A 27,634-nucleotide genomic window follows, 5' to 3' on the forward strand; every position below is an offset into this window, starting at 1 on the left:
GAACTTATCTTTGTGATCATTGGAATTCAAGTTCAAAACTGCTTCAGTTTTCATTTTGAGCTGCCCAATCTGTATGTATTGCACATTTGCATATACATGCATGAGTGTCTGTGTGAGCGAAACAATTTCATCATTTGATCAACTTTTTTATCCGTAATATTTAAAAGTATCATATAATTGGATGTTTCTCTTTGAATAAAAATAAGAGGTATTTCCTTAGGTCTAATAATGCATCCTGCCGTGTTTAATTTCTTATTTGAATCAGTTGACATTGGAAAATGGTACACGAGAAATGTACAAGGAGACTTGGCTAAGGCAATTTCGATGAAATCTAAAGCATTTAACATTTCTCAATTCAAACCATCCATTTAAATGATTCTGTTTAGTTAAAGTTTTGTTTAGTACTTATTAAATGATTTTGGAATAAGAAATGGTTTTACCAAGTCTCCATGTAAAGCTTACCTCTCAATTCAAACCATCCATCTTACTGTGCAACAGTTCAAAGAAACTGGAGATTGACTCTTTATATCAATCCTGCCCATTTCCTAGAGCTTCACATTCCAAGCTAACATCCCAATAACCTGGATAAACAATAGTTGACTTTCGATACTTACTTTTCATGCATTATACCACATTGAATGCCGTGTCAAAAGGAAATATAATTTTTATTCCTCACATGAAAAGAAATATGAGTGTGAACAATCTTTACCAGCCAACTTGCAAGTTTGGACAGCTTACTTTCTAAGGGACTTTTTACTTGAACAACATATTTCTTTATGCTAATGCTGTTAGTTCCCTCAATCCTTTTTTTCTCAGTATAAATGATAACAACGAACTAAGTCTTTTCTCGAGATCAATTGCAAAACCCCCTTGTATGCATCCTAAAATTGCATTTATATGGTTATATCCTTCCTATGTTTACCATCTCCTTTATCCTATTATTAAGAAATGCACCTATTAAAATTTTTATTTGTTCACATCCCTTTCTACAAAGATCAGCCATGTTCAGATGAGATATTGATTTATCTGTCTCTCACTCACAATATAATTCTCTTAAATATCTAGCAAGTTAATTGCCAAACCATGCAAGATAACTATTACCATATGATTGTATAACTGTAAGACATGCTTACCAGAAGCATTCCCCAACCCGTACGCATGAAAATAAAAATGCAGACTATAATGTCTTGAATTGTCATCTTAGCGAGTGTGACAAGCTTTTGCAACTTATGCACGTCATGAGAGAGAGAAAGAGAGATAACGAGAGAGAACTTGAAACGTCAACCTTCCTCCAGTGAGGAATGGACAGCCTTTGTCAACAATCTGAGCAAGAGAGTATCAAGGAGAACGTTAAGGGAACTCTTCCATTTCTGTGGTCCAGTCATTAGGGTTTTTATCCGGAGTGTTATGAACAAACCAAAGTATAAAACTTCTACTTTCGCCTTTGTTCAGTTTACGAATGAGTTTGGTATGAGAAATGCTATTGCGAATATTAATGGATCATGGATTGATGGAAAAAGAATCTCAGTGGGGGTTGCCAAATATCATAAAGCTTGAAAGGGATAAGGCGCTGCAGGTAAAGTCTAGGTGGAAGCTAAACAGTTAGTTGGTGGTGCAAAGAGGATATCCAGAGAGGGAGGTGAGTCTCCAAGAAGTATAAGGGATGACAAATCCTACAAAGAAGTATTGGTTTCGGATGAGAGGGTGATGAATGGACCTAGAACCTTGGAGAACAGAGGGTGTAATCAGCAAGTTTCAACAGGGATGAAGAATGTTTGGGAGATGCGCATCCCTTCAGATGAGTCGAGTTGGATGAAACGTTCTTTAACTGGGATTATCAAATCGTCCTTTGAGTTGGAGCTGGTGCAGCAGGCATTATCAAGTGGAGGAATAGAAGCGAAGGTCGCCAGTTGGGGCTATGCATGGAACTCGTGTATTACTACCTTTAAGTCGGTAGAAGCGTTGTCGGAGACATGGAATAACAAGAAAGATGAACTGTTTTTCTGGTTTGATTGGTTGGTTCCCTTACTGAATGAGGTTGGAGTTCCAATGGCGTACTGTTTGATTGAGTTATTCGAAGTTCCTTTATTATGTTGGCATGATAAGTTCTTGGAGAGGCTTGCTGAAAGATGGGGTTCGTTGGTCTGTATTCAAGAGTCGACCAAGAATAGAGAGGATATGTTGGCGGCGAGGTTGCTGGTGAGAGTGGCGAGTCCTTTTGATGTTCCGAGAATGATAAATTTAGGCTCATATGGGAGATCATTTTCATTAGATTTGTAACAGTCACGGGGACGCTCAAAGATAATCAAGGGGAGTGTTGTTTGGTTAATATGTATGGCCTGGCTGTGGAGTCAGAGAATGAGGCCTTTTTCGAAGCATTTCTAAATTTTATAGGTCAAGTGGAGTGTACTTTGTGTGTGAGAGGTGATTTCAACGCGTACTTGACTGGGAGGAGAAGATTGGGAAGTCCCAGAATTGGCACTCAATGAGATTATTCACAAATTTTGTTTTCCAAGCTAAGCTGGTGGATTTGCCTTTAGCAAGAGGTGGGTTTACGTGGTGTAGTAATAGGGAGTCACCATCTTTCGTTAGACTGGATCAATTCTTGGTGGATGCAATTTTTTTTGGCGTTTTTCCAGACATCGTTCAGGTATTATTTTCGAAGTCGTTATCATATCATAACATTATCGTGTTGGAAAGAAGCGAAACTAATTGGGGCTCAAAACCATTTAAATTGTTTAACTACGTGATGGAGGAGGAGGGCTTTAAAGAAATGATGAAGTCTTCGATCAATGAGATGAAGAAGGGTAAAAGGAAGATGAGGACCGCGAATATGTTGAAAGAACTAAAGAAGGGAATTAAGAGCTGGTCTAACACTAGACTTAAGCTGCCAAAAACGATCCTGAAGCTAGAAAAGTTTATTTCAGAAATGGAATTAGCTTTACAACAAGGGTCTGATTACGTGACAATGAAGGTCATAGTGAAAGAAAAGACGAATCTGTGGGATTTGTACAAAAAAGAAGAGAAAATATGGTTTCAAAAGTCCCGAGCAAAATGGATTCATGATGGTGACCGGAATTCAAGGTATTTTCATCAGTGTGCTTCAAATAGGGGAAGGACTAACGCATGAAACTCTTGAAAGTACATGGCAATATTGTTTCGAATTCGGATCAAATTAAATCCAGTGTGTTGAAGTACTTCAAAGAGGCTTATAACTTGAAGCCTACATTGGAGGTGAAGGACGTTAATATGGAGTTTGCTAAACTTTCCGAGTCATAATGTGCTTTTCTGGAAAGGAATTTTTCAGATGAAGAAATTTGGGAGGCATTCACGTAGTCGGACAATAACAAGACGCCTGGTCTGGATGAGATGAACATGGGCTTTTTCAAGAAATTTTGGCCATTCTTGAAGGAAGAGATAATGAAGTTCTTTAATGACTTATATTTGGCGAAGAAGTAGGAGAATGGGGTGAATCATTCGTTTATTACATTGATTCCGAAGAAGTCCAACCCGAAAAGTTTGGAGGATTATAGGCCCATTAGTTTGGTTGGAAGCTTATAAAAGATTGTATCTAAGGTGTTATCGAGAAGATTGAGGACATGCATTGATTTTCTTATTGGTCCGACTCAGTTTGCCTTTATTCCGAGAAGGCTAATTCTTGATTGTTCCTTTATAGCAAAGAGGACATCGATTATTGGAGGAAAAAGGGGTTGAAAGGAGTGGCCTTTAAAGTGGACTTTAGACGGGCATATGATTCAGTGAATTGGTCGATTTTGATGAAGATCATGGAGTATATGGGATTCGTGGATTTTCAAGTGTCTTTCTTCAACTTCTATTTTGGTATTAGTTAATGGTTCCCCCACGGAAGATTTCAAAATTTCCAGGGGACTCTGTCAAGGCTGTTCGTTATCGCCGTTGCTATTCAATTTAGTGGGAGAGATGCTTAGTCTTATGCTGTCGAAGGCGGTAAAGTTGGGACTTTTCAATGGGTTCCAAATCGGCATCCCTAATAGCTCTTTTTCGTTATCGCATCTGCAGTTTGCAATTAAAGAATATAAAGAGAGTTTTGACCATTTTTGAAATGTGTTCGGGGTTGCAATTGAACTTAGCAAAGAGCAAGATCTTTGGTATAAATGTGGATAAATCAATTATCAAAGATTGGGCAGCTTCGATTGGTTGTTCGGTGGGTCGATTAATATTGGAAAGAGATTCGGTTATTGCCTTGGAATGGATTAAGAATCCAGGCGCTTGTCCAGCCTTTGCTTCTGTTTTAGTGAATGATATTGCTAATTGTGTAAGGGATTGTAATGTGATTGTTAGGCATATTAAGAGGTGTTTCAATTGGGAAGCGGATAGCCTTGCCAAAGCAGGCATAGGGTAGATGGTCTGTTATTGTTTTTAAGTTGGTTGGGTTCTTGATTGAGGGGAGTGTTAGATCTGTGGATGTTTCGATTGTTTTTTCTTGATTGTAACCTTGGTGTAATTTGATGTTTAGTAATAAAATGTTGGGTACTCTTTTCTTCCTTCCAATGTCCGTTGTGTTATTTATGTAGCTCGAAGGTTATGAAGGATTTTTTTAACGAGGCCCTCATTCTTATAAAAAAAGTATACTTAGTTTTTGCATGTTTGCTGTTCATGGAATCTGTTATGAGGTTATCACATGATTTTTTGCAGCTTTTTTTTTTCTTTTAATGCTTTTCTCTTTCTTTCTTTCTTTAAAATACTTCCTAATAGTTGATGTTCCTGCTAATTTATATATTTGCAGGCATCCCGAATGCGGTATATATTTGAAAATGAACCATATTGCCTGAATCTAATTGACACACCAGGGCATGTAGACTTCTCTTATGAGGTACTCATCTCAATTTGATATAGCAGATAATTGACACAAAATATGTTACTGCTTGACATTTCAATATATAAGTGCCTCTGTTCATTTCTAATTCAACATTAGGTTTAGATTTTTTCTTTTCAGTTGTAAAACAAGCTATACGTACTACATTTTCATGATCAGACCATGTTAGATAATGAGCAATAGCAGGAAAGCTGCAATAAGGTTGTTATGTTATCCAACCAGGAATTTGATGAAGTATAGATACTTAGAGTGTCCTATATATTACTTAGTTACAACTTTCAAGTCAAAAACATTTCTCAAATGGCATGAGTATTCTTTTTATGAGTGAAAGATGGGAACATTCTTCCTTTTGCATGAGGCTACAAACATACATGGGATTTAAGAGTAACTCCTTTACAATTACATGTGCATAGATTCACTGGTGGATTTTTTTAATTAATTTCCCTGAATTTAATAACTAATTTTTCCTTTATAATTGACATACCTTTTTTTATCTAGGTTTCTCGGTCACTTGCTGCATGTGAGGGTGCTCTACTTGTTGTAGATGCTTCTCAGGTTACTTTATTTTTGCCACTGCTTTGAGTTGATAATTTAGTCTCTTTAAATGATGTCAACTGTCAAGTTATAGTTCATATTTTACTTTAGCTTTTTATTTTGAGGTTAGCATGGTTGAACTTAAATATAGTCATATCAACCTTAGTACTGTTGCTACTGTTGCTATTTTTCGTGTTATCGGACATTTATTCTTTTGTAGGGTGTGGAAGCACAAACTCTTGCTAATGTATATTTGGCCTTGGAGAACAACCTTGAAATTATCCCTGTAAGTTTTTTTTTCCTTTGTTTCGTTGTTTAACTCAATAAATTTACATTATGAGTTAGCTGTAGCTTATTGGTTTGGGCTGACTAACTTATGAAAACATTAAACATAATTATTTTAACTAACCACGCATGTCTTGTGGCTACTGTTACTGTTTTAGTTCATAATGGACTTGGGCTTTCCTTGCACAATTTTTGGTCTTTTAAGATGTTGGATATAGTGTGATGACACAGATAGCAAACTAGGTTACAGAATCTGAGGTAGGTGTTGGAGAGATTAAGATAAGTTATCGGTATCTGGTTAGTCTATACATTTGACAAATGATATGAAAAAGGGAGAAAGCAAGCTGTTTGCCTCACACTAATACATTTAGGATAAATACTGAAATAGCCTTTTTACATGGCAGATGTTTCCTGTACAAGCAGCTATTCTTTTATTGTAACCAACTTTTACCCCCTTTTTTGTTCAAGTAAAACTTGTTTTGGATGGAAACCCTTTAAAATCTGTTAACTCTTCCATTTCAGGGTTTACGTTTACTTTGCCATACTGGCGTTTGCCTGACCATTATTTTATCCATATCAGCACATGCATAGTTAATTTTGAAAATTCAGGTTGACTTGGTGCTTTTTATGTACAAGAGCTTTTTGGTATTTTAGCCTTTAAGAAATCAGTTTGAATTTTCTCTTTCGGTCTAAATTCTGTTGATTTTTTTTATGTTGCAGAGAAAGCAATTCAACCGTTATATGGGCTGATAAATCTTTATCTTTCAGAGTGAACTTATTTGGACCACAAAATATAAACAAAATTAAACGAAACTTTTATTATTGATTAGGATTGACCCTAGTAATTGGACGGTGAATTTTTTTTTTGATAGGAAGGGGAGACCTCATTAAAAAACCCCTTCATACCTTACGAAATATGGATATTTTGTATGACATTGGAAGGAGGAAAAGATTGTCTCAAGTTTTATTGAACAACCAATAATACAACATAGTAAACATAAAACACCTAACTGCAACTAAATATGATGTTGGAAATTTGGTCATTGAAAGCCTTGATTTAGTCATAATCTGTGAGATTTTCTAGGATTTGTTTTCTATGTAAATCAAGAAAAAGTAGGAAAGTAGAAGCTGTCAAATATTGGCTCTAATTAGTTTTTTTTTGTTGTAATTTCCCTCTGTATAAAAGGAGCCTTGTACTCATTCAAGAAATAAGACATTATTTCTTCATTCTTTTCTAATTTGGTGTCAGAGCCATAATCGTGTCTTAACCCTAAAACACAGCAGTTCCAAAATAACTGTAGCCATGTCCGAAGTCGCGTCGGAAATCACCTCAACCCCTGCTGCGGCCACTCCAATTCTCATTCTGTCCAAATCACCACCATCCGCTTAAATGGTGACAACTTCCTCCGATGGTCACAATCAGTTCGAATGTATATTCGTGGGCAAGGGAAAATCGGTTACATCACTGGTGACCAGGGATTTAAATCGCGGTCGCGTTGCGTTTATCACGGTCGCGGACGTAACGGATGCTATCGTGGTCACTCCGGGTATCGCGGACGTGAATTTTTTTTAATTTGCACAACTTATTACAAAATATAATAAATTATAATTATAATTATAAAAAAACAAATTTAATGATATTTAGAGTGTTTTCTAACACTTGTGAACTTCTAAAAACTTTTATTAATACATGAGCATAATTTTTACCATCATTAATTATTCTTATATTTATTTATAAATTTCTTAAAAATATTATACAAGAAACATAAAATTAAAATTAGAAATTATAAATATAAAACAATCCATTACTTCTATTATCAATAATATAATACAAAATATAATAAACATTTACTAACACTGAAGAAAAGTAAGTTTATTGCATAAATTAATAAATAATAAAAATAATTTAAGTGTATAAAATTTAAATTCAACATTCAATCTCTTAAAATAAAATAATCATTTAAAAAAATAACCCATAAATTATCTATTATTATTCACTTACCAAAAACATATTAAAATTTAAAACTCACAAGACTAAAATAAACCCAACAAAAAAACCCATAACATAGTAACCCAAATCTTACTAATTTATCAAGATTTCTTTTGGTCCAAACCCAAAATATTAAAACTAAAAAAATATTTAAAATCTAAAACATAAATAAAATAAAATAAAAAATTAAATCCCCAAGCCTTTCTTCTTCTATCTCGTGAAAGAAGAGAGGCGGAGATCACAACAAAATCAGGTATGGTTCCCCTGCTCTTTCTTTGTTGAAGCTATCAATTGGAACATCGGGTGTTTGGGTGTCGTTGGATCACTGCTATCATCAATTGAAAATCATGTATGGATTCCTCTGCTCTTTCTTTGTTGAAAATCATCAATTTAAACATCAGGATCCTATGTTTTCCTCTCTTTGTTGTCCAAAAAACAGGTATGGGTCTGGTCATTTTCTTTCTTCCAAGCTTTACTCCTCTCTGAAAACCCAGAAAATTTGTGAGTTTCAGTAGGTGATTTGGTCTAACGGGAAATAACGGGAATAGCGGTTCGCTATCACCATGATCGGCCGTTACCCGTTAAGTTACGGCCGCTATCGATGTGATTCCGCTTAATACCGTTATTTTTGGATAATAACGGTATCAGACGATGGCGCAACCGCAAAATAGCGGCCGCTATCACGTTTGCGCTCCGCTTATTTAAAACACTGCCAGTGACAAGAAGGCTCCTGCTGTTGATGATCCGCTGTACGCTACTTGGGATGCTGAAAACTCCATGGTTATGACATGGCTGGTTAATTCCATGGAGGAGGACATAAGCTCCAATTACATGTGCTATCCTACTGCAAAAGAATTGTGGGATAATGTTAGTCAAATGTATTATGACCTAGGTAACCAATCTCAGGTTTTTGAGTTAACTTTAAAATTGGAGGAGATTCGTCAAGGAGATAATTCTGTCACCACATATTTCCATTCGTTGAAAAGGCTGTGGCAGGATCTTGATCTCTTCAACACATATGAATGGAAAAGTATTGATGACTGTAATCACCATAAGAAAACTGTAGAAGATAGTCGTATTTACAAGTTTCTTGCTGGCCTCAATGTTGAGTTTGATAAAGTACGAGGAAGGATTATTGGCAGACCTCCTTTTTTATCCATTGGCGAAGTATTTGTCGAAGTTAGAAGAGAAGAAAGCCGAAGGAATATCATGCTCAAAAAGAAGAGTACTGGTGAGTTAATTGAAAATTCTGCCTTATTGAGTGATGTTGCAGCCTACAAGGCAGTAAACTACCAGCGCAGGTCTGATGATAAACCACAGGTCTGGTGTGATTTTTGCAACAAACCCCGCCATACACGTGAGACATGTTGGAAAATTCATGACAAACCTGCTAACTGGAAAAGCAACAAGCAAGGAGAGAAGATCGTGAAATTCCTGCAGTGAGCTGACTCAGGTCCTTCAACAAAGAGCAGATTGATCAACTCTTGAAACTGAAAAATCCAATTTCTCATCCGGTATTTATAGTGTTTCTTTGCACAAACAGGTAGTAATCCTAAAGCCCTTTCTTGTCCAAATTCCTCTTCGTGGATAATAGATTTTGGAGCCTCAGATCACATGACTAGTTTTTCTCATTTATTTAATACCTATTCACCTTGCCCTGGAAATGGAAAAATTAGAATTGCCGATGGTAGTTTTTCACCTATTGCAGGAAAAGGACTCATTAAACTGACAGGGAAAATTAATCTCAATAATGTTCTTCATGTCCCTAAATTAGCCTGCAATCTTTTGTCTGTCAGTAAACTATCTAGAGATTCTAATTGTTGCATTACCTTCTTTGAATCACATTGTGAATTTCAGGACCGGAACTCGGGGATGATGATTGGACGTGCTAGGATGATTGAAGGTCTTTATTACTTTGATGAAGTATCTATCAGTAATAAAAAAGTTCAGAGCTTTAGTGGTACTAGTTCAATTTTGTTCGAGCGAAAAAAATAATGTTGTGGCACTAGACTAGGACATCCTAGTTTTCTTATTTGAAGCACTTATTTCTAGAATTATTTAAAGGGATTGATTGTTCTTCTTTTCATTGTGAAAATTGCATTTTTTCAAAAAACCATCGTTCCATCATTTCCCAAAAGATTATTAGGCCTCCAAACTTTTTATGATTCATATTTCAGGACCGGAACTCGGGGATGATGATTGGACGTGCTAGGATGATTGAAGGTCTTTATTACTTTGATGAAGTATCTATCAGTAATAAAAAAGTTCAGAGCTTTAGTGGTACTAGTTCAATTTCTGTTCGAGAAAAAATAATGTTGTGGCACTATAGACTAGGACATCCTAGTTTTCTTTATTTGAAGCACTTATTTCTAGAATTATTTAAAGGGATTGATTGTTCTTCTTTTCATTGTGAAAATTGCATTTTTTCAAAAAACCATCGTTCCACTCATTTACCAAAAGATTATTAGGCCTCCAAACCTTTTTATCTGATTCATAGTGATGTTTGGGGCCCTTCTAAAGTTACTACTATTTCTGGTAAAAGGTCTGACGTGAAAGATTTATTCAAAAAATTTTACACTCTGATTGAAAACCAATTTCAAACCAAGATTAGTATTTTACATTCTGACAATGGAACATAATATTTTAATGAGCACTTAGGTGATTTTTTGAAAGAGAAAGGGATTTTTCATCACTCTACCTGTTGGGATACCCCTAAAAAAATGGCATTGCAAAACGAAAAAATAAACATTTACTTGAAGTAGCACGTGCCATAATGTTTTACATGCATGTTCCCAAATACTTATGGGGTGAAGCAGTTTTAACAGCCGCTTACTTGATAAATAGGATGCCTACTAAGGTGTTAACATACAAAACACCACTCGATTGCCTAAAATATATTTTCCTGGAACAAGGTTGTTTTCTGAGTTACTTGTCAGAGTTTTTGGATGTACTGCCTATGTTCATGTTCCATGCCAATTTCGTTCAAAACTTGACCCACGTGCTATTAAATGCATTTTTTTGGGGTACTCTTCAAATAAAAAGGGGTATAAGTGTTTTGATCCTCAAACAAAAAAAAATTCATGTGAGTATGGATGTGTCGTTTTTGGAAACAAAACCTTATTTCACAAAAAATTCTCTTCAGGGGGAGACAAGTGATGTAGAAGACAATTTTTGGGGCATTTCTATCCCACTACCCAATGTCATTTATCCTACACAAAAACCACGCATTTCTGAGAGTGGTCGCTTTGAAAATCCAAATTCAAGTGTTTTTAATAACGATTGCCTAGGAGAACCAGGTTTGTTGGTGCCTAATGAAGGAGATTCTCGTTCAGGGGGAGAAGTACTACAAACTAATCAACGTGATTTGAATTCTGAGCTTCAGTTTTATACTAGGAAGAGATTTCATTTGAGAAATAAAGACTCAAATATCAACCCTGCACGAAACCAATCCGAAGATCTAAGTTCTGGTGTCGAAACTTCAGGTAATCCTATCCCTACTACACCTTTGATTTCCTCCACTTTGTCCAACAATTCACCTAGTATTCCTAATCTTGATGTCCCTATAGCACTTAGGAAAGGTGTCCGAAATTGCACTCAACATCCCATTGCAAAATATCTTTCCTATCACAGACTATCAAAAAACCATAAAGCTTTCACATCTAGGATTTCACATTTGTTTGTTCCAAGGAATATATAGGAAGCATTGGATGATCCGAATTGAAAATTAGCAGTCATGGAGGAGATGAATGCTCTAAGGAGAAGTGGTACATGGGAGATTGTCGATCTGCCCAAAGGAAAGAAAATAGTCGGGTGTAAATGGGTGTTTACAATAAAAAGTAAAGCTGATGGAAGCGTTGAGAGATACAAGGCGAGATTGGTGGCTAAAGGCTTTACTCAGACATATGGTTTGACTACCAAGAGACTTTTTCTCCTGTTGCTAAAATAAATTCTATTAGAGTGTTGTTATCTCTTGCAGTGAACTCCGATTGGCCTCTACATCAACTTGACGTTAAAAATGCATTTCTCAATGGTGATCTGGAAGAGGAGGTGTATATGAGCCTACCGCCAGGATTTGAGAAGAAACTTGGCAGTAACAAAGTATGCAGATTACATAAGTCACTATATGGACTCAAACAGTCACCAAGAGCTTGGTTTGACCGCTTTGGAAAGACAGTTATTAGTTATGGCTTCTTGCAGAGTCAAGCTGATCACACAATATTTTATAAACATTCAAAAGATGGTAAAGTTGCAATTTTGATTCTTTATGTTGATGATATTATTCTCACTGGTGATGATGAAACAAAATTAACTATTCTGAAGAAAAGACTAACAAAGGAGTTCCAAATTAAGGACCTGGGAGCTCTTAAGTATTTCCTTGGAATGGAATTTGCAAGATCTAAGGAAGGCATATTTGTCAATCAGAGAAAATATGTTCTTGATCTCCTTGTAGAAACAAGTCTACTTGGTTGTAAGATGGTTGAAACTCTGGTTGAGCCAAACTTGAAGTTACAAGCTGCTAAGGTTGAAGAAGTAAAGGACGGGGAACAATATCAGAGACTTGTAGGGAAGTTGATTTATTTGTCTCATACACGACCTGATATTGCTTTTGCAGTTAGTATGGTAAGTCAATTCATGCACTCACCAGGGGCGGAGCATTTCGAGGCCGTCTGTAGGATCTTAAGATATTTGAAAGGAACTCCAGGAAGAGGCTTATTGTTCAAGAAACATGGACGTCTTCAAGTTGAAGTCTACACAGATGCAGATTGGGCAGGAAGTGTTACAGACAGAAGATCAACGTCTGGATACTGTTCCTTTGTTGGAGGAAACCTAGTTACATGACAGAGTAAAAAATAAAATGTGGTAGCTAGAAGTAGTGCTGAAGCAGAATTCAGAGCCGTTGCCCATGGAATTTGCGAGGCGATGTGGATAAAAAGGATTCTTGAAGAATTGAAGTTTTCTTACTCGACTCCAATGAAGGTCTATTGTGACAACAAAGCTGCTATTGCTATTGCTCATAATCCAGTTCTTCATGATCGCACGAAACATATAGAAGTGGATAAACATTTCATCAAGGAGAAGGTCAATACGGGAATAATATGCATGACATATCTTCCAACTGATGAACAATTAGCTGATGTACTAACGAAGGGACTACACAAGAAGCAATTTGGTAATCTGACTAGCAAGCTGGCTATGGAAGATATCTTTAAACCAGCTTGAGGGGGAGTGTTGGAATCAAGAAAAAGTAGGAAAGTAGAAGCTATCAAATATTGGCTCTAATTAGTTTCTTTTTTTGTTGTAATTTCCCTCTGTATAAAAGGAGCCTTGTACTTATTCAAGAAATAAGACATTTTTTCTTCATTCTTTTCTAATTCATGACATTACAAAACCCCCCGAAACTAACATAACTTGCCCACACACAGCCCCACTCAGCCTATTCCCTCCTTGTCAACTTATCTGCCTCCCAATTAGCCCTTCTGGAAATATGCAATATCTTCACATCCTTATTCCTAATTAACTCAACAATTTCATTCAACAGCGAACACATAGAATTAGTACAACCACCCAGGTTCTTAATCCACTTAATCACAACAAGGGAATGGATTAACAGTTTGGCTGAAAATCAAAACCTAACTCTTTTATAAACACATTCTTAAAAACCCAAAACATAAATTTGATTGAGATTGAGAGGATGAGTGAGAGAGATAGAGACGTAGAGAGAGAAAAATTGAAAGGAAAGTTTTCTTCCAAGAAAGTATGGTCCGCGGTCGTTGATAATCTAAGCAGGAGATTGTCTCGACGAGAGTTAAGGGAATTGTTTTCAACTCAGGGTCCGGTAGTAAGAGTGTTCATTCCTAAAGAAACAAGGAATCCGAAATACAAATTCTCCACATTCGCCTTTGTGCATTTTGGTAACGAGAAAAGTCTAAAAAGGGCTATAAACAAACTGAATGGTTCACTGATTGATGGTTGGAGAATTTCAGTTGGTGTTGCAAGATACAAGGAAGCTCGGGTGAGGTCAGTAGGGCAGAATAGTTCATTGGCGATGACTTCAAAGCCGATCTCAGAAGATATATCAAGGTCAAAAGAGAAAGCTGTTATTAACAGGAGTTTAAGGGATGAAAGATCTTATAAGGATGCCTTACTGTCTAATAGATTGAAGAGTAATGTATCAGACCAAAGGGAAATGTCAAATGAAGGTTTCAACAGGAGGAAAGGAATGAAAGACATTTGGGAAATGCACATTCCTTCAGAGAGTTCCAGTTGGGTGAAGAGGTCATTAACGGGGATCATTAAACATTCTTTTGAGTTAGAATTAGTCCAGAAGGCTCTAGTTAATGAAGGTTTTGAAGTCCAAATTGCCAGATATGGTTATGTCTGGAATTCATGTGTTGTAACTTTTAAGTCGATTGAAGAAATGATGGATGCATGGTTGATGAAAAAAGATGAATTATTTTTCTGGTTCGATAGGTTAGCTCCTTTATTGAATGATGATGGTATTCCAATGGTTTTTTTTCCTCGTAGAGCTATTTGGGGTTCCATTGTTATGTTGGCAAAACTCTTTCTTGGAACAATTAGCAGGAAGGTGGGGAATGGTGGAAGATATTCATAAAGATACAAAGAACAGAGAAGATCTCTCGATGGTGAAGATTTTGATTAGGGTGGCAAGCCCTTATGATGTCCCTGAGGTGATAACACTTGGATCTTATGGAAGATCTTATAAAGTTAAGATTAAGCTGGGCTCGGTGCTTGAGAATTCCTCAATTTTTTCTAGCAAGTCTCCGGTATGAGGTTCCGATGAAAGACAAATTGGTGAGAAGATTGCTGAAGAGGAAGATGATAGGAGTTTGTCAGAAAGCATGGAAAGTGCTGAACAATCAGATCAGGGAGCTTCACTGGTTTGGTTGGAGTGGGTGGGGAAATTCATTTCCCAATGCTTAACAAAGATGGGAAAGGTATTAATTGTGAGATGTTAGTCTGTCAGGATCTTGGGAGAAACAATTTGGGTGAATATGCGGGTTTGGGATGCAGATTTTCCAATTTTTCGACTGATGGGTCCGTAGTTCATTCAGTAGAAAATGGGCAGCCTGGTTTTACAGTTTTAAAAATTATTCCAGCTGGGCCAGTTATTAAGTTGGATAGGTTTGGGAAAATGGATCAGAACAAATTTATGGGTCAATCAGCCAACATAGAGGAAGTTAATAATGGAGATCTGCCACATTCCAGTTCGATAGAGCACAGTGGAGGAGTGGAGTTAACAGTAGATTTAAAGTTGCTTGACTCTAATGCATATTCTGGAAAAAGGATTTCTAGAGGAAGATCACTTTATCGATCTAATTCATCATTAACTACAAAGAGTGAGCCGTTGGAAAGGAGAAGAACTACTAGTTATAAAAGGTGTATAAAAGATCCAGGGAGAGAAGACATTGGTTCGAGAATGACCAAATTGTAATTCCTGGAGAAAAGGAAGCTCTAGAAAGGCTCAAGGGGAAGGATTTGGATCAGTTCTTCCAGTCAGTGCACTTGCAGAAGTTAATATGGATGGTTGTGTGGAGTCTACTTTGGAGAGGCAAATTGATGACAGTAGTTTGGTTAATGTGTGAAGGGTGGCTTTCAGAAGGAGATGCCTTTGATTTCAATTCTAAGACTTTTATTAGAAGAGCCAAAAGATTGTTGATAAGGGATGCATTGGATCAAGTTAGCACTATAACAGTTTCTTCTTCAGCTTTTTCGGTTCTCTTGGAGGAAGCATTAGCCACTTGGGAAATCAGTAAGCTATTGGGGGTGCCTTTCAAGGATGGGAAGTCAACCCTTTTGGAAAAAAATTATAAAGTTGGTGGAAGATTTGAGGCTGGTCTGAGCTTCTGTTTTTCTTGGGTGTTCTGGTTCTCTATTTATTTATGATGAAAATTCAATTAGCCGTTATTACATGGAACGTTAGGGGATTGGGAAGAAAGGAAAAACACAGAACTGTTCAAAATTTAGTTTTAAAGAAACGCCCTATAATACTCCTGCTGCAAGAAACGAAATTGGAGAAGGTTCAGAGACATTTTTTAAGGAGGAGTGGTTTGAATACTCTTCAAGGGTTTGCAGAATCTCCAGCAGTCGGTTCTTCTGGAGGTCTATTGAGTTGTTGGGATGAGTGCATGCTTGAAGTGGAAAGTCATGTTATAAACAGAAGGTTCATTGCTATTTTTGGAAAATTTCTAACTACACAATTTAGGTGTGGTTTTATTAATGTTTATGGGCCAATTGTTGAAGAAGAAAAAGCTAGCTTTTTTGAAAAATTAGCTGTTTTTATTTATGGACAGAGTATCTCTCTATGTGTGGGAGGTGATTTTAATGTGTATCTTTCAGAAGAAGAGAAGGTTGGGAGAGCTCAAAATAGAAATTCAATAAGGATTTTCAGTCTTTTTGTCCAGTAGATAGGTTTAATTGATTTACCTTTACATGAGGGTAGGTTCACATGGTGTAACAACCAGGATATACCCACTTTTGTTAGATTGGACAGGTTCCTAGTTGATGTCCATTTCCTGGAAGTGTTTCCTGAAACTTCACAGTATTTGTTACCAAGGTCTGTGTCAGATCATAATGCCATTTTTCTTGAGAATGTGGGAGTTAGTTGGGGTAAAAAACCATTCAGACTTTTTAATTATTTGATGGATGAGGAAGGTTTTCAAAATTTAGTTGATTATACTGTTCAAGAATGTAAGAGTAAACAAAAGAGAGTTGAAATTTTATCTATCCTGAAAACAATGAAACTGGCGATTAAGAAATGGGCGGGGAAGAGAGACCATTATCCAGCTGTAGAGATTGCAGAATTAGAAAGGAAAATTCACTTGAAAGAGGAAAATTTCCAGCAGTTGCAAGATTCATATGGTAGTGAAAAAGGAGTAGAATTGACTGCTATGAGAACAGCATTATGGAGGCTTTACAAAATTGAAGAACATATATGGTTTCAAAAATCGAGATCAAAATGGGTGGAAGACGAGGATCGTAATACAAGATTTTTTCACACATGTGCTTCAGTTAGGAGGAAGAGGAATTTCATGAGTGCTCTGAATGTCAATGGTGAGATTACTCAAGATCCGGCTATTATCAAAGCTAGTGTCAAGGACCATTTTTTTGGAATTTTTAACACTAGGTCTACCTTGGAAGTGGAAGATATGAAGCTGGATTTTTTCAGAATTTCAGTGGAGCAAAGTGTTTTTTTGGAAAAAGAATTTACGTAGGGAGAAATTTGGGAGACTTTACAATCGTGTGATAGCAACAAAGCTCCTAGGTCGGATGGTTTAAATATGGGCTTTTTCAAGAGATTTTGGTCTGTTCTAAAGGTCGATATTTTGAAATTCTTTCATAACTTTTATATGGGGAAAGATTGGGAACATGGAGTAAATCATACTTTTATTACTCTTATTCCCAAGGTGTCTAATATTGGTGGATTAGATGATTTTAGACCTATAAGCCTTGTAGGAGGGTTGTACAAGATCCTTTCAAAATGTCTTTCGAGGAGATTAAGGAATTATATTACTGATTTGATAAGCCCTACGCAGTTTACCTTCATTCCAGGTCGTCAAATATTGGATTGCTCTCTTATAGCTAATGAGGGGGTTGACTTTTGGAGGAAAAAAAGACTTAAAGGCTGTGTGCTTAAAGTGGACTTTAGGAAGGCCTATGATACTGTGGATTGATCTATTCTTTTTAAGGTTATGGAGAAAATGGGATTCGGCATCAAATGGAGGAGTTGGATTAGACAATGTGTAACAACAACTTCAATTTCAGTTTTGATCTATGGGTCCCTTCTCAGGAATTTCTATGGCAAGGGTCTTCGTCAGTGTTGTTCTCTGTCTCTTTTGTTGTATAACTTAGTTGGGGAACTTCTAAACTTACTGCTTTTAAAGGCGGTCTCTGAGGTACTGTTTTGTGGACTGCAGATTGGGAGTAATGAGACTGCTATTAATATATCTCATCTGCAATTTGCAGATGACCTAATTATTTTCTGTGGGGCTTCAAAGAAACATATTTTAAATGTTAAGAGAGTCCTAAGAGTGTTTGAAGTCATGTCTGGTCTTCAATTGAATTTAAAGGAAAGCAGGTTATTTGGTGTTAATACGGCTACAGAAGAGGTTGAGGAGTGGGCGTCGTCTATTGGTTGTGCAGTTGCGAATTTTCCTTCTGACTATTTAGGCATGCCTCTTGGTGCAACACGGGGTTCTTCCTCTCTTTGGGATCCGGTTGTTTTAAATTTTTACAAGAAGCTTGCAGGTTGGAAAGCTGTCACTCTTTCATTGGCAGAGGTTAATCTTGATTAAATCGGTTCTTTGTTCACTTCCAACTTACTACTTGTCTCTTTTTAAAATTCCCCCCTCGGTTAATTCCAAACTCAATTCCATTATGTCTAAGTTCTTATGGGGAGGTGGAATGGAGAGAAACAAGATTCATTGGGTTAGCTGGCCCAATGTGTGCAAATCTAAGGATGAGAGAGGTTTGGGAGTGTAAATATTATAAATATGAATAGAGCTCTTCTGGGGAAATGGTCTTGTAGGTTTGCTAATGATAGGAATGTGTTTGGAGGAGGTTGATATGTTCTAAATACAATCTTGATCCTTATTCATTATTGTTCAATAGCAAGATTCCAGCTCAAGTTTCTTAGATTTGGAGTTCAGTGGTTAAAACTCATTTTAAAGAAGACTCATTTGGCTCAAAGTTTCGTAGTATGTGTAGAATTCAAGTTGGTAGTGGTCAGTTTATTCGATTTTGGCAGGACCACTGGGCAATGGACTGCCCTCTTAAGGTCTCTTTTCCGAGGTTGTTTGCTATCTCTTCAAATCAGAGTGGCAAATTAATTGAATTCAGCGAGTTTAGTTCTTTGGGTTGGATTTGGAATATTCAGTTGAGGAGTTTGGCAGATTGGGAATTTGAACAGTGGGCTAATCTGATGACTATAATTTCTAATTTTTGTTTATCTAAAGAGGTCAGTGATGGTCTAATCTGGAAAGGGAACGGGGCTGGTGTTTTTTCTGTAAATTCATGTGTGAAGATTTGTTCCCTGGCTTCCAAGGAGAATTCTTTTTGGAAGAAAATTTTGTGGAAAGGATTGGTGCCACCAAGAGTTGAGCTTTTTATGTGGCAGATGGTTCTTCAAAAAGCTGCCAGTGAGGTCTGAACTGGTTATAAGAGGGGTTACGGGTATTGTAGATCTCTCTTGTCCTCTTTGTAATTTGGTTGATGAATCTTCTTCTCATTTGTTTTTCTCTTGTTCTGTCGTGTGGTCACTCTGGAACAAATTTGTGCAGTATTGGAGTATTAGTTCGGTTTTTTCAAGAAAATGCACAGAACTTCCTCCTAGCTTGGGAAGAACTAAATTCTAGTTCTGCTATTTGGAACTTTATTCCGGCTGCTATTATTTGGACTGTTTGGAAAGTTAGAAATGATATTGTCTTCGAAAGAGGGAAGTTAGACTAGACTAACTTATTTTTCTTAGCAAGAGCTAGGCTTGCATCTTGGTTCTTAGCTAAGTTTGCAGATTCTGTCATCTCTATGGATTCTCTTATTAGTGACCCTTCCCTTGAGGATTCATGTTTCCCTCTCAACAAATCGATTGTCTCTACGATCCCTTGGTCCCCCCTCCTAAGGGCTTTGTCAAATTGAATATGGATGCAGCTACCAGTTGTGATTGGAAGAGCAGTGGAATTGCGGGTATTCTAAGAGATGATGAAGGTCTACTTTTTAGGTTCTTTTAAGGAGGCTATTGGTCCGGGTCCACCTATTTTGATGGAGTTAAAGGCTGTTCAGAAGGGATTATATTTCTTTCATTCAGTAAGAGGAGGTATTAAGGGTCGGTTGATTATAGAATCAGATTGTAAAATAGTAGTGGAATGGGTTAAGAATGGAACTATGTGTCCTGATGTCTATGCCTCTATTGTTAGGGATATAGCGGTTAAGCTTAAAGAAGTGTAAGGTGTTATTACATGGGTAGCTAGGAAAACCAATATAGAGGTTGATGGGTTGGCTAAGTCTGGTATTGGCTAATTTGAGTGTATTTTTAGGGGTATTTTATTTTGGGTTCTTAGGATTGTTTGTTATGGTTTTATCTTGATGTTGTAAATTTTATGTATCTTTTATTAATAAAGTATAAGACACTCTTTTCCTCCTTCCTCTGATTAAGGAATTCAATCTGAGTTCCTTAATCATGAAGGGTTTTTTTAATGAGGCCTTCAATTCCTATAAAAAAAACTTAATCACAACAAGGCAATCACTCTCAATGATTAACCTCCCTTTACAACCCCATTGAGACTCAAAAAAAGGTTCAATCCCCTTTTAATTGCCATCAATTCAGCAACTGTAGGTGGCCCCTGTTATGGTGAATTGAAAAATTACAGGTACATTTTAAAGCTGCTATAGTGCTGCAAACATAAGCAACATTTACCATGAAAAAAATATATGCTACAATGTTATGAGCAACAATGAAGCAGAAAAATCAGGATGGCTCCTCTTCAGACCTGAATCAAATAAGTTTTACTATATCAGTGTTTTAGGCTTGGGACTCTCTTTTGTTTTATTCATTCCTTTTAATTTTCTCTATCATGGACAGATGCTTCTGTTTTCTGTCAGCATAATTATGAATTTCTGGCTCCTCTATTTTTAGTTTCTTTATCAAGGAACTAACATTTCTCTCACAAGTAAGTGATATGATTTATGGATGATTCGGCTTTCTTCTTTCTGCAGGTTTTAAACAAGATAGATCTTCCAGGTGCTGAGCCAGATCGTGTTGTCAGGGAGATTGAGGAGGTTGGTCTGTTTAGACATTAATACATTTGTGCAGTGTGTAAGAATGTGCTTGTCTGTGTAGAAATCAGACTATAGAAAGAAAACAGACTGTATAGTAGAAAACAGACTGTAGGAAACAATCAAGTCTGTTATTTTATTCTTGCATACTTTCAGTAGAAACATATTACATATTTATATACAAATTATGCCTCTAAACTAGGAAACTCTAAGTTAGGAAATATACTAACCCTAGGAGATGTAATCCCTTGAAATAAGGGATTTGAAAAACAGAAAATAATTACAGAATCTCTTGATAGCTCATTGCATAATTCCTACACTCCCCCTCAAACTGGTGTATATATGTTGTATATACCCAGTTTGAATGGCAGCTCATCAAAAGTCACTCGTGGAAGGGCTTTAGTGAAGATATCTGGAAGCTGTTTCTTCGTCGGAATGTACTGCAGTTGTTCAACTTCATTGTTGACCTTCTCGTAAATAAAATGTCTGTCTATCTCAATGTGTTTCGTTCTATCATGTTGCACTGGGTTTTTTGCTATACTCATAGCTGATTGACTGTCACTAAAAATCTCAAAATTCTTCTTGTCATCTAAGTCCAGTTCTGTGAGCAGTCTTTTAATCCACATCCCTTCACATATTCCGAGAGTCATTGCTCTAAACTCTGACTCAACACTACTTCGAGAGACAACGACTTGTTTCTTACTTCTCCAAGTCACCATATTACCCCAAACGTAGGCACATTAGCCACTAACTGACCTTCTATCAGTTAATTCACCTCCCCAGCTTACATCCGTATAAACCTTCACTGTTCTTTCTTGATTTTTTCTAAATATAAGTCCAGCTCCTGGGGTAAACTTAAAGAACCTTAGAATTCTGTTAACAGCTTCCAAATGTTCTTCTCGAGGATCACTCATATGTTGGCTGACAATGCTCACTGAGTATGTAATATCAGGCCTGGTCAGTGAAAGGTAGATCAACTTCCCAACTAACCTTTGGTAGGTTTCCTTGTTTATTGGATTTCCAGTCAAGTCTTTGCAAAATTTCAAGCCTGGCTCCATTGGAGTTTCAACTGGTTTGCAGTCGAGCATCCCTGTTTCTGCAAGAAGATCCAAAACATACTTACGTTGGTTTATGACCAGCCCTTCTTCGGACCTTGCAACTTCCATACCCAGGAAATACCTCATACTCCCTAAATCCTTGGTTTCAATCTCCTTTGCAAGATTCATCTTTAGCTTTTCTATTTCTTCTATATCACTGCCAGTTATAATCATATCATCTACATAGACAATTAGGAGGGTTATCTTACCACGCGGTGTAATTTTTCTGAATAATGTGTGATCCGCTTGGCTTTGTTTGAAACCATTCTGTGTCATAGCCTTAGCAAATCGATCAAACCAAGCCCTGAGAGACTGTTTTAAGCCATATAAGGATTTATTGAGCTTGCACACAGTTTTCTTAGTGACCTTTCCTTCTAATCCGGGGGGACCTCAATGTATACTTCTTCTTCAAGGTTATTATTCAGAAAAGCATTATTTATGTCCAGTTGATGCAATTTCCAGTCCATGTTAACAGCTACTGATAACAATATTCTGATGGTATTCAATTTTGCAACCGGTGCAAAAGTCTCCTGGTAATCGATGCCATAGGACTGAGAAAAACCTTTAGCAACCAGCTTTGCCTTGTATCTTTCCACACTCCCATCCAAATGATATTTGACTGTGAATATCCACCTACATCCAACAACTCTCTTCCCTTTTGGCAAATCTGTCAAACTCCATGTCTTATTCTTTTGCAACGCTTTTATCTCCTCTTCCACAGTCTTTTCCACTCAGGAGATTGAAATGCTTCTGTCACATTTCTTGGGATTTTCACACTATTAATGCTGACAGTGAAGGCCCTGAAATTAGACTGTAATTTCCCATATGCAACATACTTATTTATGGGATGAGCAGTGCATTTTCTTACCCCCTTCCTAATGGCAATAGGAAAGTCATCAAGATCAACAGTAGTAGCCTCTTGGTAACCATCATTACCTTCTGTTTCAGATGCAACAGGATCCGAATCTAGTTCTTGGCTTTCAGAGGCAACAGGATCCGAATCTGGTTCTTGGCGAATGCTAGGCTGACTGATTTCTTCAGCAACATCTTTCCTTCTTCTTGAGTAAACACTGAGTTGTTTCGGATGGGGAGTTATAGTTTCAGGGTCATTGTTAGGTGCATTTTTTATAGTGGTGGAAGGGGTTTTGCACAGACTAGAGTTCTGAGGTAAGAAGAAAGGTAATTCATCAGAGTTATTTAGGTTATTCCCATCACCCTCACTAGGAATTGGAACTGTGCTAGCCGGCTTTGGAGAGACAGTAATAGGTAAAGAACGGATAGGCTGTAAAGAAATATTGGTTTGAACATGCTGAAATTCCTTGTAACTCTCCCCCCCTGAATTTCTGTTCCCGAAAAATAAGGTTGGTTTTCAAAAAATGTAACATCAAAGGAGACATGTCTTTTTTGTGGAAGGTGAGTAACACTTGTAACCCTTCTGACTCGAATAATAGCCCAAGAACACACACTTTATGGACCTAGGATCTAATTTCCCTCTGTTGTGGATATGAACAAAGGTTGTACACCCAAACACCCGAGGAGAAAGACTTGAGTTTAAATGTTTAAAATGGGAAAAAGTTGAAACAGAACCTTAGTAAGAATTTTGAAATCTAAAGTCTTACTTGACATTCTATTGATGAGGTATGTGGCTGTAAGAAGAGTTTCCCCCCAAAGATACTTAGGAGCATTAGCAGCAAACAGAAGAGACCTAGTAACCTCTAGAAGATGTCTATTTTTCCTTTCTGCTACCCCGTTTTGTTGAGGTGTGTTGACACAAGACGTAAGGTGAACAATGCCTTTTTCCTTAAAGAAATACCCAAGAATTTTATTCAAATACTCACTCATATTGTCACTCCTCAGAATTTTTATTTTTGTGTCAAATTAGGTTTCAACTTTTTGATAAAAACTTTTAAAAAGAGACTCAACCTCAGACTTTTCTCTCATTAAGAATACCCATGTTGTCTTAGAGTAATCATCTATAAAAGACACAAACCACTTATAACCAGAAATACTTTTGATAGAAGAAGGGCCCCAAATGTCACTATGGATGATGGAAAATGGTGGTGTTGGTTCAAATTTGGCTGCAATATATGGTTTTCTGGTGTGTTTGGCTATTTGACAAATTTCATAGGAAAACAAAGAAGGATCTTTATTTATAAATAAGTTCGGTAGCATTTTGGAAAGAGAGTAAAAATTAGGATGACCTAATCTAGAGTGTTATAACATAATTTTATCAATATTGAGATCAGAAGATAAAATTGGTTTCCTAAGAGCACTGGATAAGGCATGATTATGAGATGCTTTACCTCCAAGGGTGTACAATCCTTTGCCCAACCTAGCACTGCCAATCACCCTCTTCGAGTCCTGTGCCTGAAAAATGCAACCACCAGTACCAAACATAACATTACAACCAGAATCTTTAATTAATTTGCTGACTGACAGCAGATTGCATGCAAGTCTAGGAACATAGAGGACATTATGAAGTATTAGATTTTTGTTTAATGTAACAGAACCACTCCCTTTGACTGTAGTGAGAGAGCCATCTGCTATTTTGATAGAAGCTGGTAAGCTGCTTTCATTATATTCCTCCAAGAGATCAATATTTCATGTCATATGATCTGATGCACCCGAGTCTATTATCCATTGTAACGAGAAAGCATATGGATTATTTCCATCAATAGCAGTATAAGTCACATTGGTAGGCTTGGCTGTCATACTGCCCAAAATTTGCTGCAGCTCCTCTATCTGTTTCTTGCTAAAACTGCTTGAGGAATCATCTTGAGAGGGAATATGGGCCTCCTTTTGAAACCTGGACCGTGTGGGCTACCAGTCGGCTGGTTTTCCGTGCAGCTTCCAACATTGATCTATCATATGGCCTGGTTTCTTACAATGTTCACACCAGAGGCGATTTTGCCTCTACAGCACTGAAAATATGAAATCTGAAAAATAGATTGAGATGGGTTGGTCTGGGAAGTGATTTCGGATGCTGAGGGATCCCGATTAGCCATGAAAAAAAATAGAGTTGAACATGAATTGATTTAAAGAGAAGCGGAAATCGGATTGATCGTTCTAACCTGATACCATGTAGAAATCAGACTATAGAAAGAAAACAGACTGTATAGTAGAAAACAGACTGTAGGAAACAGTCAAGTCTGTTATTTTATTCTTGCATACTTTCAGTAGAAACATATTACATATTTATATACAAATTATGCCTCTAAACTAGGAAACTCTAAGTTAGGAAAGATACTAATCCTAGGAGATGTAATCCCTTGAAATAAGGGATTTGAAAAACAGAAAATAATTACAGAATCTCTTGACAGCTCATTGCTATAATTCCTACAGTCTGTGTGTAAATAAATCTATTTACATTGCATCCTCTCACAGGTTCTCTGTGAAATTATGGTGATGTATACAGTTTGTAATTTTGTAAACAGATCCATCTGCTTGATTTACTAATCATAATAAATGATAATCAATCTGAGTGTTTTGGAACTATTGCTAAGTCGCCACTACTTTGTAGGTTATTGGTTTAGACTGTAGCAAGTCAATACGCTGCTCAGCTAAGGTTAGTTCAATATCACCCCCTAATTACATGCTCAATATAGTTTCTTTATGTCATAGCTGGTAATTCTAAACATAGGTTTTTTCTGTCGTTAGGAGGGAATTGGTATAACAGAAATTCTTAATGCCATTGTTGAAAGAATTCCTCCACCTCCTGATGTTGCTACGAGTCCACTAAGAGCTTTAATATTTGATAGGTATAATTCTGGCTTTGTTTTGTTCATTGAACTTATTGATTATATCAACTTGTCTTATGGATCATTTACGGATCATGTCTAGCATCTTGTTGGCTCATTTATCTTTTTGTGGATGTAATATAATTTTCCTCCTAAATTCTTTCTATGGTCTTGAATTCTAATGCTAGAATTTGAATAAGTTAATGACATAAATGTCAATGGTGAACTATAATGTCTTATACTCAAATCACTTTTCAGGTTTCAGTCATGTGATGCATAGAAATGTTTATTTTCTCTTCTGATAGCTGCAATTTTTAATTTTTCCATTTATAGTAAATAATCAATTTGTAATTTGCTTTGTGATGAAATTTATTTTTAATGTCTCTACAGCTACTATGATCCTTATCGTGGTGTTATTGTATATTTTCGAGTCATAGATGGGAAGATAAAGAAAGGTGACAGAATTTATTTTATGGCCAGTCAGAAGGTACAATGTTATTTATCGTATTCTTTCTGTTTCCCTTCTATATAGAATGTACAGCTTCTTTCATCCTTCGCATAAAAGTTCTTATAATTTACATTTTGTATCCAGGATTATTTTGCTGATGAAGTTGGAGTTTTATCTCCCAACCAGCTACAGGTGGACGAATTGTATGCGGGTGAGGTAAATTGAAATTTATGGATGGTTATTTGTTCCTACTTGTGTTTGTTCTCAAATGGTGTTATTCTGTTTTCTGCTTGCATTTCTTTTCTCTTTCTCTCTTTTGTGCAGAGGTGAGGATTTCTATCATTCTCAAAAGGCGTTGTAACATATTTTTTATTTTCTTTTTTTGTGGGCTGGTTTGGTTTGGGTCATCCATGGTTCAAATCATTTTAGTTTCGGGCATTAGTTTCAGGCTGCTCATGCTGGTTGAGTTCAAGAACACATTTTGTTGACTTGAGGTTGTGCTACACCTTCAACTTTTACTTTTATACCATAAAGATAAATTCATAAAGAGATAGATTTCACACCGGCAGTCTTTGATCTAAGATAATGTTTTCGTTTCGGTTTTCTAAGCAAAGCACTTTTTTTCACACATTTTAATTTTACCACATTAGCTTCTGGTGTCATTTTTTCTTTTCCATTCCATTCATTAAGAAGCTTATGATATCATTTTGTTTGAATTGCCTTTTGTATTTATCATAAGAATGATGATGAGAATTACTTTGCACTGCATTCATTTTCAGGTCAGCTTGTACTAATAGTTATAAATAATAGGGAACGAATGACATTGTTTTTCTCAGTGTGGGATAATACCCCGAATTAAGGTCATAATGACCCTAACCCAAGTAATTTGGGAAGTAACATCATTTCCCAAACCCTCTCATCGATAGGGTATAGAATAGCTTCAAATCATGTGTTGAGCATATTTGAATATTTGATGAATGGAAATGGGTAGAAAATAGAAATGGGAAGTCCTCATACCAAATTAGAGCATCCTGACTAAACATATTTGCAATTTCTTGACAAGTGCCACTTGAATATAAGCTTACTTTGCTAGTGCCAGATGCAATTGCTGTATGATATGACCATTTAAGCTCTGAGTAATTTTGATACTTTTATGTCTTCTCTGTCTTAACTGAACTTTTTTCCAGTTCTGTTTCTTTTTTCAACCTTTATATTATTTTAATACTTTTAGGTAGGGTATCTTTCGGCATCAATAAGGTCAGTTGCAGATGCTAGAGTGGGTGACACTATTACTCACTATGATAGAAAGGCAAAAAGCTCATTACCCGGATATGAAGAAGCCACTCCAATGGTCTTTTGTGGCCTATTTCCTGTTGATGCAGACCAGTCAGTACATTCATTTTTCCTTTCTCTTGAATTTCAAACATTCATTGGTGCCCGTATCTGTGGCATTATCCATTTCTATGTAATGTATCATTGGCAGGTTCCCAGAGTTGCGTGATGCACTGGAAAAACTACAACTGAATGATGCTGCGTTGAAGGTAAAACTATATAATAAAATATCTAGCAAAATCCTTTTCTTAACCACTTAATGCTTTTATAGATTTTGTTTCAAACAGAACAGGATTATCAAAAGCGTTGTCACTTTGAAAATAAAATTGTTGCTATAGCCGTCTAGCAAAATCATTTTCTTAAACACTTATTTTTTTATAAGAAAGGGAGGTCTCATTAAAACCCCCTTCATAACCGTCTAAATACAAAAATGTATCTCAACAGACATTGGAAGGAGGAAAAGAGTACCTCAAAAATTTTCTTAAACACTTAATGCATTTATAGTTTTTGTTTCAGACATAATAAGATTATCAAAATCATTGTTACTTCGTAGCATAATAGTCAAAC

At 36.6% G+C, this 27,634-nt stretch overlaps 1 protein-coding gene across 1 annotated transcript in view; it reads left to right on the forward strand.

Annotated features, from left to right (window-relative positions):
- The window catches only part of LOC120176298 (translation factor GUF1 homolog, chloroplastic), a 44,570-nt gene that overhangs the window by 1,143 nt on the left and 15,793 nt on the right, over positions 1-27,634 (forward strand). The window contains exons 2-11 of the mRNA XM_039182747.1: positions 4,766-4,852; positions 5,354-5,410; positions 5,610-5,675; positions 20,394-20,456; positions 25,071-25,115; positions 25,208-25,308; positions 25,678-25,774; positions 25,880-25,951; positions 26,967-27,121; positions 27,219-27,276. Coding sequence (XP_039038678.1) covers positions 4,766-4,852; positions 5,354-5,410; positions 5,610-5,675; positions 20,394-20,456; positions 25,071-25,115; positions 25,208-25,308; positions 25,678-25,774; positions 25,880-25,951; positions 26,967-27,121; positions 27,219-27,276 — 801 coding nt within the window. The remainder of the gene's footprint in view (positions 1-4,765; positions 4,853-5,353; positions 5,411-5,609; positions 5,676-20,393; positions 20,457-25,070; positions 25,116-25,207; positions 25,309-25,677; positions 25,775-25,879; positions 25,952-26,966; positions 27,122-27,218; positions 27,277-27,634) is intronic.

Source organism: Hibiscus syriacus, unplaced genomic scaffold (genome assembly GCF_006381635.1).
Source record: "Hibiscus syriacus cultivar Baekdansim isolate YM2019G1 unplaced genomic scaffold, ASM638163v2 tig00112231_pilon, whole genome shotgun sequence".
Lineage (NCBI taxonomy): Eukaryota > Viridiplantae > Streptophyta > Magnoliopsida > Malvales > Malvaceae > Hibiscus > Hibiscus syriacus.